Below are 12920 nucleotides of genomic sequence, written 5' to 3'. Positions count from 1 at the left end.
CAGAGCATGATTCAGAAAGAAATTAGGACAGATAGATGTTTACACTATAGTAAGATTATCAGTGCCTCCTATCATTTCCATATTTCCCCCTTAAATCTTTCCATTTTATCTGAGTCTGGGTTTGTTTAAACCATGGTTCCAATGTGGACCATGCTTTTCGGTTTCGCTGTCATTTAAATGAGTCTGTTCCCCACTTTTAGGCCAGCGGTCAGGCCTGTCTGCTTGCATTAGACACATTCCTTTTTCCACATGTCTCTGCTAACCCGCTCTGCCAAAGAGACCATAGTGGCAGAGCCTATGGAATTTATTTTTGGTCTAACTGGATTTCCTGAAGATTCTGGCATGAGCAAATTTGCATGGCATTCTTAATTGGTCATATGGTGATAAACCCAAAATTTAGGGGCTACAGAATTGTCTGATATATTTTTCCCTATGCCCACTGGATTGTTCCATTTAACTTGGTAAATGCAGAAGTATAAGGAGGTGGGGCCAGAGAGATTTTGAGGCAAAAAAAAAGTGACTAAGATAATGGACCACGGAGATAGAAAAGGCAGTGAGGAGAGATTGCTTGGTTTCAACCTCATGATTTCTGAACTACCTTCTGACCTTTAATTGGTTGTGTGCTGTGACTGCAACGGATTGGAATATTAGCCTAAGGAGAAACAGCGGGGGGAGGCACGCCCCGGCAAGTCCTAATGGATTCTGCACCAGGAATGAAATGTTCGGCTTGTCCTTGTCCCTGCTCCTCTCGGGTGGGAGCCCCGTGGGGCTCCTGTGTAGGTGGAATTTGCACTGAACTCTGAAAGGAAAGGGAAGCGTCGGTGTGGGCCGTGTGAGTGGGTCAGAGCCAGCCCTGGCCCACGCTAGGCTGACCCCTGGGCAGCAAGCAGCGCCCTGGCTGGTCTCACCTGCTGCCAACAGTGACAACACAGGGCTGTCAGGGAGCCTGAAGTTGGACAGCCTGGCTTCTGTCCGTGTTCGGTTGGCTTGGGAGACTGCTAGATTCTGCGCTTCAGATTGGCATGGCGCTAGAGACGTCGGCGCCCCACTGGGCCGCAGGCTGCGTGTGTGCTAGATGCCTCTTCCAGGCTGGGCACAGGAGGAGGAGGGCCCAGGGTGGGCAGAGGCTCAGAGCTCGATGCGAGGTCCTCGCTGCCTGTGGAAGGTACTTGTCCTGCTAGACCACCCACACGGAGGGGCGCGGCTCTTTAGTTAATCCGATTCTTGAAAAAAGTTGCAGTTACTAAAACTGGTTTTTGCTCATGATTGTGGGCAACAGACTTCAGGTCGGAGGAGGGGTGTGGAAAGGGGCTGGGCTCACAGGCTCTGCCTCGCAGCAGCGGCTTGGGGTAGGTGTTGTTTTCTCCGTTTGAAGTGTAGCTGACGCCGTGGTAGAATTTCGAGAGGAAACCTGGTAGAGAAAGGCTGTGCGGGCCTTGCTGTTGGGCAAGGATGACAAAGGAAGCGAATTCCGACCTTGTTTCTGATGCAAAGGAAGCTGCTTGGTGGGAAGATTTAGTCCCTTTTCCCCTAATTCAGTTCCCCTGTTCTGCAGAGTTCTTGCTAGAATTCTCTTGGCCCGTGGTCAGCAAACTGCGGCTCGCGAGCCACATGCGGCTCTTTGGCCCCTTGAGTGTGGCTCTTCCACAAAATACCACGGCCTGGGCGAGTCTATTTTGAAGAAGTGGCGTTAGAAGAAGATTAAGTTTAAAAAATGTGGCTCTCCAAAGAAATTTCAATCGTTGTACTGTTGATATTTGGCTCTGTTGACTAGTGAGTTTGCCGACCACTGCTCTTGGCTATCTGCTAATGGCCGACGGGTCTCCTCCTTTTGCAGTTTCGGGGAGTTTTGCCTGGCTCACCTGTTACTGAAGAGGAATCCTGCCATGTTCTTCCAGCACTTCGTTGAGTGTGTTTTCCACTTTAATAACTACGAGAAGCATGAGAAGTATAACAAGTTCTCCCAGTCGGAGAGGTCAGTGAGCTCCCGGAGAGCAGGGCGGGCAGGGAAAGGGGTGGGAGGTGGGGAAAGGGCTGCCCGCGTCCTCCTCCCGGGGTCGTGGCTTGTCTTGGCCGGGCCCTGCACGTCACTCCACTTGTGCCCGTGGTCCAAGGGACCTGCTGGGGACGCGCACGCTCCGGTGGTGGCTGTGAGATGCTGGTGAAGTCCGGCCATCCCTGCCCACGTGATGTGGTAAAATTGTCCCGTTTTGCCCTAGAGAGAAGCGGCTTTTTTCACTGAAGGGAAAGACCAACAAGGAGAAGCGAATGAAAATCTACAAGTTTCTTCTAGAGCACTTCACCGATGAACAGCGATTCCATATCACGTCCAAAATCTGCCTTGACATTTTGGGTAGGCATGCCGTGTTTGGGATAAAATGTCCGTTTGAAAATGGAATGCTGTGTTGCGAGGGGCCCAGCAGGTCCGGAGCCAGTGGGGCCCTGGCCCTCCAGGAGGATGCCTTTTGTCCCGGACACCGCCTGTGCCCGCGCACCCCCGGCAGCCGGCGTGCTCTCTGGCTCCGCGGCGCCTGCGCGCCGAGGCCGCGGGCTCAGGAGCCGGTCTCTGTGCTCTCTCCCAGCATGCTTCGCGGATGGCGTCCTGCCCCTGGACGCGGAAGCCAGCGAGCTCCTCTCAGATGCCTTTGAGGTCCTCAGCTCCAAGGAAATCAAGCTCTTGGCGATGAGATCAAAGCCAGACAAGGACCTGCTCATGGAAGAAGACGACGTGGCCCTGGCCAACGTGGTCATGCAGGAAGCCCAGAAGAAGCTCATCTCACAGGTGAGGGTCTGAGATTTAGTCCCCCTTCCTCTAATTCAGTCCATGTGGGTGGTCTGGCGAGTCCTGTCCGTTCCCTCTCCCTGCCCACCCCCCCCCCGCCATTCTCAGCAGGGGCCTTGATGCTCCCAGATGGTGATCATGCGCCCACGTCTCTCGTGAGCGGGAACCCGTTCCACTTGCCTGCCTGGATGTGCCACCGGCATCTCAGACTTACTGTCCTAACCCAGCTGCCGTCCCTCTTCCTCTTCCTCGTCACTCTTTCCCGCAGTCTCCCGTGGTGGGGAAGGGCCCGGCGCTGCCCCGGCCCCAGGCTGCATGCCAGGCACGGTTTCCTTCGGCCACGGTGGGTGTGAGTCACGTCCGGGGCGGCTGGTTGTCGGCGTTGTCGCCAGGCCCCGTCTCCCACCTGAGCCCTGAGGACTCCTGCGCCCACAGAATAGCCTGACCGCACTCCCTGTGTCGTTTTAGCTCCCGGACCCACCTCGCTCACGTCGCTCCTGGTTCTGCGTGTACGTGAGCCTCTGCCCTTCCCGATCATACACAGTGAAGAATACGAAGGCTGGGTCAAGTCCAAGTCACGGACTACCCAAGTGCATAACACTTTCCTAAATATACTCAAAGTCACACAGAGAGAGAGAGGGCGATACGGGGCTGACGGCCTTCACGGCCAGCCGTGCTGGACCGTTGTCCTTTCACCGACACGAATAAACCTGTGTCTTGGAGCCGCCGCCACGCCCTCCGTCCCTTCCGAAGGGAGGAGCTGAACGGAGCACTGAATGTGGAGCCGGGGTCTGCGGTGGGGTCGTGTGGAGGTTGGGAGCTTTCTGTCAGGTTATTCAACGTATTTCTAGTCCCTTTTTCTGGCTTAGAGAGTAAGAATACGTTTATTTGTGCCCTACCTTGCCAGCTCTCCTGGGTGTGAGGTAATGCTCGCAAAGCCTCCTGCACAGGCCGCAGGGCCATAATAAAGCATCAGGGGTAGGCTCGCGCCGTCTACCAGGTCTGCCAGGCAAAGGCCGCGGTCAACGAGCAGCCGCCCGGCAGCGCTGCCCGCGTCCCTGAGACGCGCCTCTGTGTCCCCGCAGGTGCAGAAGCGGAACTTCATAGAGAACATCATCCCCATCATCGTCTCCCTGAAGACCGTGCTGGAGAAGAACAAGGTGCCGGCCCTGCGGGAGCTCATGAACTACCTCAGGGTAAGACGCCCTGTGCTCGTGGGGGGTCTCCCGCCCCGGCTCACTGCTCGGGCGGCGGCGCTGCTGGGGCTGCTGCCGATTGCCTAGGACTGAACGTGCCCGAAGCCAGTGTCACGCTGGTTAGAACTAGAGCAGCCAGGCAGGCCTTTGGCGCTGGGGAGAGTTTGCCCAGAGGTTCCTCGAAGCGGAGCAGTGGAGTCTGTGCAGGGCGGGCCCACTGCTGAGCGTGTGCCCTTGACCAGGAGCAGAGTGATCACTTAGTTCCTTCTGCTGAGGGGGCGAGTGGGAGCTGGTCACTAAGCTTCACTGGGGAGGCTTCCCTTTACCACCGTCGGGTGGACGAATCACGTAGCTGCCCAGGACCTGCAGCCGTTGGGGAATACGGATCAGTGGCCAGGCTGCCCTCGCCGGCCACGGAAAGTCTGTCAGCTGTCTACGCAGCCACTGTGTGAACACAGACGTAGCTGAAGCCTCAGGCCTGTCTGCGAAAATCTTAACTCTGTCTGTCTGTGCTATTTTATTCCTCAAAAAACGCTGAGCATTTTTTTTTCAAAAAAGAGCTACAACAAAAATCACGTTGAAGATACTTTTTCAAATAGCTCTTTATCCTAAGGAAGTTAAGGTGGAAAAGATAGGCTCATTGTCTGGAAAAAAATGAGACCTTCCAGTTGTTTCTATATTTCTATTGCCCTGTATTAAACCTCAGGAAAGAAAAGAGAAAGAGCTCAGAGCCGAAGTAGACAGAACGAGCCTCCCTCCCGTTGCTGAGCCCCCGGCTCCCGCCGGGCCCTCCTGTATTTGAGCCTCGTGCCCCTTCCTCGGTCCTAGCAGCTGCCGTTCTCCTTCGACCTGGGCCCCGCTCGCGGCGGCGGCTGGAGCGGTCCATTCACCTCCTGCCCGTTGTTGGGGCGAGCTGGGGCTCCGTTACGTCTTTTCCTCCCTCTAACCCTGTGAGGGGAGCTGGTTTCCTTCTCCCTGCAAAGGGGCTTCGTCCCGTGCAGCCCCCTTTAAGACCTGAGCCATAGGTTTCCTGTCACATCTTCAGAAGAGGACACAGGGACACAGGTGGGACTGTGAGCCACGGCCGCTTCCTCTGAGGAAGCTGGAGTGGACAGAGAGCCCCCTTCAGACTGGAGTCCCCGGCTCCAGAGGCCTGAGTGGGGACAACGCCATGTCTCCCCTCCCCACCTCACCTCTGCGTGAACTCCCAAGGGGCCTGCCTCAGAGACAATAAGAGATCCTTGGAACTGGTGGTGACCCAGAGCCAAGCCAGATCACCCACACACGTCGCTCTCCCCATGCCAGCCTTCAGGAGTAGAAAGGGGGAGCCCCGTTAAAGCTCTGCTGTAGGCTAAGACCCTGGGAGTCCATGTCCTTTCTGCCGTCAGGAACCTGGGACGTTACCTGGTCACTGGCAGAGGGACACGCAGCTCCCAGGAGACTGGAGCTCTGATGCTCCCTCACGGCAGGCTCACTGCTGGTGTGCAGCGCCGTTGGCTCTTTCCTGGGAAACACCGCCGTGTTCATTGGCTTGTTGGTAGCTGTGATAGGAACGGTCCTCTCTCAGCAAACTGTCTTCCTCTTCCTGTTACTGTTCCTCAAGTCGTGTCGGGAGCTTACGTTCTCATTCGAGGGAGCACTGAGGTGCCTGTGCGTCTGTTTCAGGAGGTGATGCAGGACTACCGAGATGAAATCAACGATTTCTTTGCCGTCGACAAGCAGCTGGCGTCCGAACTCGAGTACGACATGAAGAAGTACCAGGAACAGCTGGCCCAGGAGCAAGAGCTGGCGAGACAGGCAGATGCACACCGGGCGGGAGGTGCTGACGGGGCCCAGGCCGTGCAGGTGGGTGAGCAGCACGGAGGCTGACCCCCGGCCGTCTGCTCTGCTGTGCGTGTAGCAGGGGCAGGTCTGAGCCCGGCTTCGGGCCTGCGTGTGGCCCGCTGCGCGTGGTTCGTGGCAGGCAGGGAGCTGGGTCACTCCAACTGGCCTGGCAAGTCCTTTCAATAATAGTTTGGGGAAACGTGTGAGCAGGCTGTCCGACCGGTGATCAGGGTGACGCCTAGATACCTAGATCTCCTGAGGCTGCGTGCTTGTTTGCCGCTCTCGCAGCAGCGCCTCCGAAAACCTGCAACTTGGGGTGTTTCTGGGGGAGCTCACCTCCCAATGCAGTGTGCTGCCTCCCTGAGAGTCCAGCGGATCTGCTGCCTTAAAAATGATGAGGACAAACGGGCATTCTCCTTTTCTCTGTAATCGTCTGCTAACAGTGCTGTTCCACTTACCCTGGGCTGGCATGCTTTAAAATAGATGCCTTATGGACGCGCCCAGAGCATGTAACGATTCTTCTTTTCTTCTCTGACAGGTTGCTCCAAGTTTAGAAATAACGCCAGCTTCTGACGGCCAAGAAAATGCCACTGTACCCCGTGGTGCCAGCCAGCCCTCAAAGCCCGGGCCCAGCGCTGGCCAGGCACCGCCTGGGCCTCTGTCAGCGGAAGCGGGGCAGTCCAAGAGGCCCGTGCCCAAGGCCAGGTACGAGCCAGAGTCCGTCGGCCGTTCCCACCCGGCGTGTGCGGGCCGAGTGTTGCCGTTGTGTTTGCTGATACTTACTCTGCGCTCCCCCCTTTCCGATGAGAAATGGGTGTGGAGAAATGGGGGGTGGCGCCTGCAGTGTGCTCAGCCTGCTTCCCGCCCAGCATGGCGTGCTCTCCTCCGCAGGTCCTTGTCCCTCAGTACCATCGCCATCCTGAATTCCGTCAAGAAAGCCGTGGAGTCCAACAGCCGGCGTGGGACTCGGAGCATCGGAATGCTGCCGTTCACTTTAAATCCGGAAAGCCTGGACAGAGCGCACACTCGCCGCGGTGAGTCCCGAGGCAGCCCCGCAGGCTGGGAGCCACGCGGGTTCCGTCTCCCTCAGTGAGATCACAGGCTGAACCGCAGGACAGGCCTCCTCTCGTGCCTCTTAAGATACTTTCTGTTTTACTCTCTTTAAAACGAAACACTTGGGGGGCTTAGGGTTATAAGTCACAAAACAGTGCATGTTTGTGATACAAGGTTTGGAAAAGATGGTGAAATAGGAAACTCCCCCATAGGAGGGAGGTGTTTATTCTTGCAGCCTTTCTCCTCTCTGCACACGTGGGCTCGGCTTTCTTTGTAAAAATCACGGTCTCGGTGCGCGTTCTGTCCCTCGGCCTTTTGGGACGTTTCTCCCAGTCGCCGTGCAGCGCCGTGTCCTGGGGCAGCACATAACCTATTGATTACTGCCCCGTTTTTGGACATGGAGGTGCTTCTCAGTGTTGGGAATAACGTCACAGTAAACCTCCTTGCAGACAGCCTGGTACATGACGGCTCTCAGGGGCCCTGACTATTTAAAGCTCCCGACAGCGTCCCACCATCTCCGTCCTTCCCTCCACGTTACGCTCCTGCCGTTTGCCTACTGGAAACACTGGTTTTCTAATTTTCTATTTTCTAGACCAGTGGTCGGCAAACTCCTTAGTCCACAGAGCCAAATACCAACAGTACAACGACTGAAATTCCTTTTGAGAGCCGAAAACCCACTTCTGCGCATGGGCCACGAAATTTCAATCGCACTGTCCGTGCGTGCCCGCACGTGGTATTTTGTGGAAGAGCCACACTCAAGGGGCCAAAGAGCCGCATGTGGCTCGTGAGCCACAGTTTGCCGACCACGGATCTAGACGAAAATGGCTGTGGTTCTCATTCCCATTCCTTTGATCCCAGTGGGTATGGACATTGTCCCTCCTGTCTTTTTGCACCTTTCTGAATGACCTCTTCTTCAGGACACTCTATATGGGATATTAACCTTATCACGTTTCTTACAGATGCTGTTTCTCATTTAGTTGCTTTGCTCTGGGACATGGCTTTGGGTTTTTGAACAGAGCGGACTTTCTCATTGTATCCTAGCCTCTTCGTACAGCCTGGAGCAGGAGTCCAGTGGAGCCATTGACCCCGTGGCCAGACGCGCCATCAGCACCCCTGAGAGTAAGTACTGTGGGGGCGAGCTGGCTCCCCGCCTGCGGCCCGGCTGCGGAGGTGGCAGGAAAGCTCCTCGTGCGAGGTTCTCTCCCTGGCCAGCAGCCCTGTAGTGCGTGTGTCGGACAGAATGTTCCGGAATAATTAGCACAGGTAGTCGTCATTCACATAGCAACTGGACTGAGCCCCAGCTGCACTCGCAGGGCTCGTCCAGGGGCCGTGACGTGAGAACGCGGTTCCACTGCCCACAGCCGGGAGGCGTCCTCAGACGCAGGCCCCTCGCGCAGCTTCTCCGGGCAGCACACTTCCTGGCGTTCTAGAACCCACACTGCCCTCCTGCCCAACTCCCACGCGGCTCCATGTGCTCAGCCAGCCCTGCTTTGTCCGAGGCCCACTCCGTCAGCGGCGGCTCGAAGGGTCCCTGCCAGCTGGGCTGAGAGCCTGTGTGCCCACTTCTGCGGGTGTTTTTTTAATGTCCTATCCTTTCCTTTTATTTCAAAGGGGAAACGAGTTAGAAGTGCAGTGTTTTATAGCTTCTTCTTGCCTCAAAACCCATAAGAACCATAATTCTGTCAAGAAATCCTCTTGACAAAATCTATAGTGTAGTTTGCAGGTGTCTCCGCATGCCCCCACTGGGTCTCCCGCCACCTGCACCCCAGCCCTGGGCGGTCCTCTCCGAGTCCCGGACAAGCCCTGCTCTGCCTGACATGGGGCTCGCACGTGACATGTCCTCACCCTCCCTGCGAGGATAACAGCTAATATATTACAGTAGTTGCTAACGCATCTGTAGGACAAGTACTGTGTTGAGGACTTAACGTAAATGACCGCACTTAATCCTGACCTTTGTATCCTGTTTTAGAGGTAAAAACACTTGGGGTTCCTAGAGCAGTGCCCACAGCTAGGAAGACACAGCCAGAATTCAGATCCAGGTTCTGATTCAGTCTCTGTTCCCGTTCTGCTCTCCTGCCCCCTGAGGGTGGATCGGAAGGGGAGGCCATAGGGGAAACCCTGTAATAGGTCAAGAGTGAGATGAGGGAGGAGAGCATGTGGACTAGAAGGTAGGAGGGATGGGACTCAGCTACTGATCAGACGTGGAGAAGGAGCTAAGGATGCCTGGCCCTGCCAGTGTGGACAGAGCTGATTGGATGAGCACATGCAAGCAGCTGAGGAGTGGAGGGAGTGAGTGGGTGAAGCAACTTGGGGAGTTCTGGGAGGTGCAGGCTCGGGAGGTGCAGGCTCGGGAGGCAGGCCCGGTATGGAGCTGGGGGTTGCTGGCATTTGGACCTCGGGTGGTGGGAAGCCGGAGGCAGGGAGCGGTGGGTGCTCAGGCACCAGCACAGCAGCCTGAGGAAGGGAGGTGGAGGAGGGAGTCGGACCACGGACGGGAGGGAGGGAGGGAGGGAGGGAGGTGGGAGCTCCAACACCGTCAGGTCCTACAGGAAGGTCAGGTAACCTAGGCCTGCGGCCGCTGGGCCTCACAGTGGCCGTTACTGACTCCACTACTGACCTTGCTCGGTGACTTCGTTTCCTGTAACCCTGCTGTTTTCCCTCCACCCAGAGACCATCGGTGACGTCACGTTTGAAGCGGGAGTCAGCTACATCGGCACACCCCGGACCCCCTTTCCCGTCAGAGGCAAGTGCCCCCCGCCCCCTTATCTGATGCCTTAGCCATCTGGAGTCCTGGGAGTCTAATTGTTTGTGTTTGACTTCCTTTCAGAGAAAATTGAAGCCCAGAATCAAGGAAATACTTTATGTTTATCATCGCCTGATAAGCCGTAAGTTGAGCATGAGTCCCTTTCACAGTTGTTTTGTCAGTTTTTTCTTAGTTCCAGAGTGAGTGTATCTTTTCCTCCGTAGGCCTCCGCAGCCTCCACAGTGGAATGTGAAGTCTCCAGCGAGAAATAAAGACAACCCCGTCCCCAGCAAGAGGTCCCTCCGCAAGACGCCCCTGAAAGCGGCCAACTAGAACAGTGCTGCGGGGCATGCGGGAAGCGGGGCTGGGAAGACACTTCTGCACGGGGACAGGCACCGTGTCACCTCCCGGAGCCCCGGGGCGCCTTCGTTAGGTGCCCCAGCACTTGTGCTGTGACTCCAGCTGGTTCCGTTTCTCCAGGAGCATGTGGTAAAAATTGTAAAATAATAGAGACATGTCTTAGCTGTGTAACGTTTTATCTTTACTCCATGTGGAAGGATCAAGCCCGTTCTGATGGTCCCTGAGGAACACAAAGCGACACATTGGCTTTCTCGTGTACAAATCCAACCTGTTAGCTGATATGAACCCTTTCTAGTGGATAGTTCCCTGTGGGTATGACAAGATTTTTATTGTAATATTTTTCTATTCTTATTTATGAACTGCACATTTGAAAAAGTGTACAGCTTTCTAAAACAATAATAAAGCATAAATACAGCCTTCTAGTATTCTATTGCAATAGAATTTTTTTTATTTTATTTTTAGAACAGGGCTTTTATTGGTAGTTATTTCAATTTACATAAAATATTTAAGTATTTTAAAAACCTTCCAAGTTAAAATAATGACTGTTTGTCCTTAAATTTCAGTGCCTATGTCCCCAGACAGACGCTGCCTGCCTAACAACAGGTGTCCCTCTCAGTGTACGGACCTAGTCCTGCTGATGAAAGCCTGCTGCAGCCCTCCCCCGAGGGCACTGACACGGAGCTGTGCCGACGGTCTGCTCCTGCGAGTGGCTCAGTCTCTGCCGGCCCACCAGGTAGCCTTGAAACATGCATGTGTTTTCACCAGGAATGACAGAAGCCCCGTCGCTCACCTTTGACCCCCAGACCACAGATGCACAGCACAGGGCACTGTGACAGTGTCTTTAACACATTGCGGGCGGATCATGAGAATGCTCATGGTTTCTGTTCTAAGGCTTGTGGCCAATCACGAGAATTCTTTAAAAAGATATTAGCTTGTCAGAACATAGAATATATAACTTCAAAATTGCAATGGGTATTTAATTTTAAAGCGTGCCTTTAACATTTATGTAAAACGTTTTTTGTACTCGTTCAATAGAAACTCACCTGGCCACCGGGTAAAGCTAGCAATAAAACTACTGGTCCGCAATGTGTTAATATCATGGTAGCTGGATTTGAGGGGTAGAATATCCTGTGACCTACCCACAGCTCTCCCGAATGTGAACTGTGACACATGGGAGTCACAGCTGCTCCTGAGGGAACCACTCCTGTCCAATCCGTGGACATGTGGTGGCGGGCTGAGTGTGCTCACCTGGAAATGCTGGGAAGAAGGGCAAACCCAACATGAGAGGAAATAAGAAATAATGAGGCAGAGGTGATTTTTTTAAAGCTTTTATAAATGAGGTTTAACACATACCGATTTAGGGGGGTGTTAGTACAAGTCTGCACACCTACGCACAGCCACGCCCAAGGCCCCGGCCGCGGACAGGCCTCGTGCCTCCGTCCCATTTGAAAAACATGAATGTTTCTTATCTGTCTACATTTTTAGTCACAGGCAACTACTTCCCAGACTCCACGCTTCACTTCTCTCCCGTCAGACCCAGTTCACATGGCCCCAGGGTAGGTTTTAGGCATAAGAAGAGGCAATAAGGCTGCCTTACCACTGTGATAACCAAGATCAAGGCCAGAGTATTGATCCTCAAGAATCAGAGAAAGGGGATACTATCCCTTCCTACCAAGAAGAGGTGAAGGTGCAGGGAGAGTCCTCATCCTACGCATTCACTACAAAGGCAGGAGAGAGGTACCAATACGCAGGTATGAAGAGCTGCCGACTGCTCCTGCCAACTACCTCATGGCAAAGTATTTCACATAGAAAGTCAACACAGTCTCTAATTAAAAGCCCCTCAAAGTATAAAAAGTTAAGACAGTTGAAGTGTAATGCCAAGATGACTATGTCCTACGTGATGACTACCCTCTAAGCACACCAGAGAGCCAGGGCGTCCCCGAGGGGCTCTTTGCCTCAAACTACTCCACGAGCTAACAGCGGCGCACCAGGCAAGACCGGCTCCTGCAGAAGGAAGGCGTGTCCCCTCGCGTCCCCACGGCGTGGGCAGGGCCGGGGTGCAGGAAAACTTGAAGATCAGAACCAGAACTCGGCCTTGGACTCAGGCCGGCACTTTGCTCACTGTCAGGCTCTGCCCTGGCTCCACTGCGAGGCGAACACACCGCGGCGTCGGCGCTTTCTTCGTGGCAAAGAGGGCAAGTGGAATTCGTCTTCTTTAAAATAAAGCTGGCAGACTCGATTCAGAACTGCCTTTGGCCTGCACAGTGTTATGAACCACACAAATAAGTTAAATACATTTAAAAACCAAATCGCAGTAGCTTCCGTTTCGTGAGCCATCCGCAACCAGAAAGGGCTGTGGCTCAGGAACCCAGCGGCGGGAGGCCAGGCGGAGAGGCCACCTTCCTGCACGGACACCTCACCTGTCCTGGGTTGGGCCAAGCGCTGGCGCCTGGACAACAGGCTGAAGCTGGTCAGCGCACAGCCAGGGCGGCGGCGGCGGTGCAGTGGACGTGCTGGCGGCCTCAGGAGGCAGCAGCCCACACCCACTCGGGGGCACATGACTCAACCCCGGGAGCTGACCGATGTGGTCTGCACGTGACCGACAGCTTCTGGGTGGTCTCTGGCCACAGGGGGTGGTAGGGATCTAAGGGAGAGGCAGTTCACGGCCGACCTAAGAGCTCCTGTGTTTCTTTGGAGAGAGGACAACTTGGACGTTACTCAACTGGAATGTTAAAGGTTCCCTAAGCAACGTGGTCCGATGTATCGATGGCATCCCTTCTCAAAAACGCTAAAGCACTTGTGGAGGGAATGGCCCAGCAAGCCACCGTGAGGACGCCGTGGGTTAAGATACTCTTACTGTTTACATTTTCCATTTGACACGAGTAGCTTGGAACTCCGACTGCAAGCTGAACTTTTTCTTTAAAAAAATAGGTTATTCAACATTGTATGACAACATATTTAC

The 12920-nt window shown here is 54.6% G+C and overlaps 1 protein-coding gene across 1 annotated transcript in view; it reads left to right on the top strand.

Moving 5' to 3' along the window:
* NCAPD3 (non-SMC condensin II complex subunit D3) overlaps positions 1 to 10383 on the top strand; it is a 44449-nt gene extending 34066 nt beyond the window's left edge. The window contains exons 25-35 of the mRNA XM_054712747.1: positions 1838 to 1975; positions 2220 to 2353; positions 2583 to 2782; positions 3868 to 3978; positions 5644 to 5823; positions 6341 to 6507; positions 6694 to 6836; positions 7897 to 7974; positions 9524 to 9598; positions 9683 to 9740; positions 9823 to 10383. Coding sequence (XP_054568722.1) covers positions 1838 to 1975; positions 2220 to 2353; positions 2583 to 2782; positions 3868 to 3978; positions 5644 to 5823; positions 6341 to 6507; positions 6694 to 6836; positions 7897 to 7974; positions 9524 to 9598; positions 9683 to 9740; positions 9823 to 9931 — 1393 coding nt within the window. The 3' untranslated portion in view covers positions 9932 to 10383. The remainder of the gene's footprint in view (positions 1 to 1837; positions 1976 to 2219; positions 2354 to 2582; positions 2783 to 3867; positions 3979 to 5643; positions 5824 to 6340; positions 6508 to 6693; positions 6837 to 7896; positions 7975 to 9523; positions 9599 to 9682; positions 9741 to 9822) is intronic.
* Positions 10384 to 12920: the final 2537 nt, after the last annotated feature.

The sequence above is a fragment of the Eptesicus fuscus genome, chromosome 23 (genome assembly GCF_027574615.1).
Source record: "Eptesicus fuscus isolate TK198812 chromosome 23, DD_ASM_mEF_20220401, whole genome shotgun sequence".
Taxonomy (NCBI): domain Eukaryota; kingdom Metazoa; phylum Chordata; class Mammalia; order Chiroptera; family Vespertilionidae; genus Eptesicus; species Eptesicus fuscus.
Note: the sequence above shows the minus strand (reverse complement) of the source record. Positions and strands in the feature narration are given on the sequence as shown.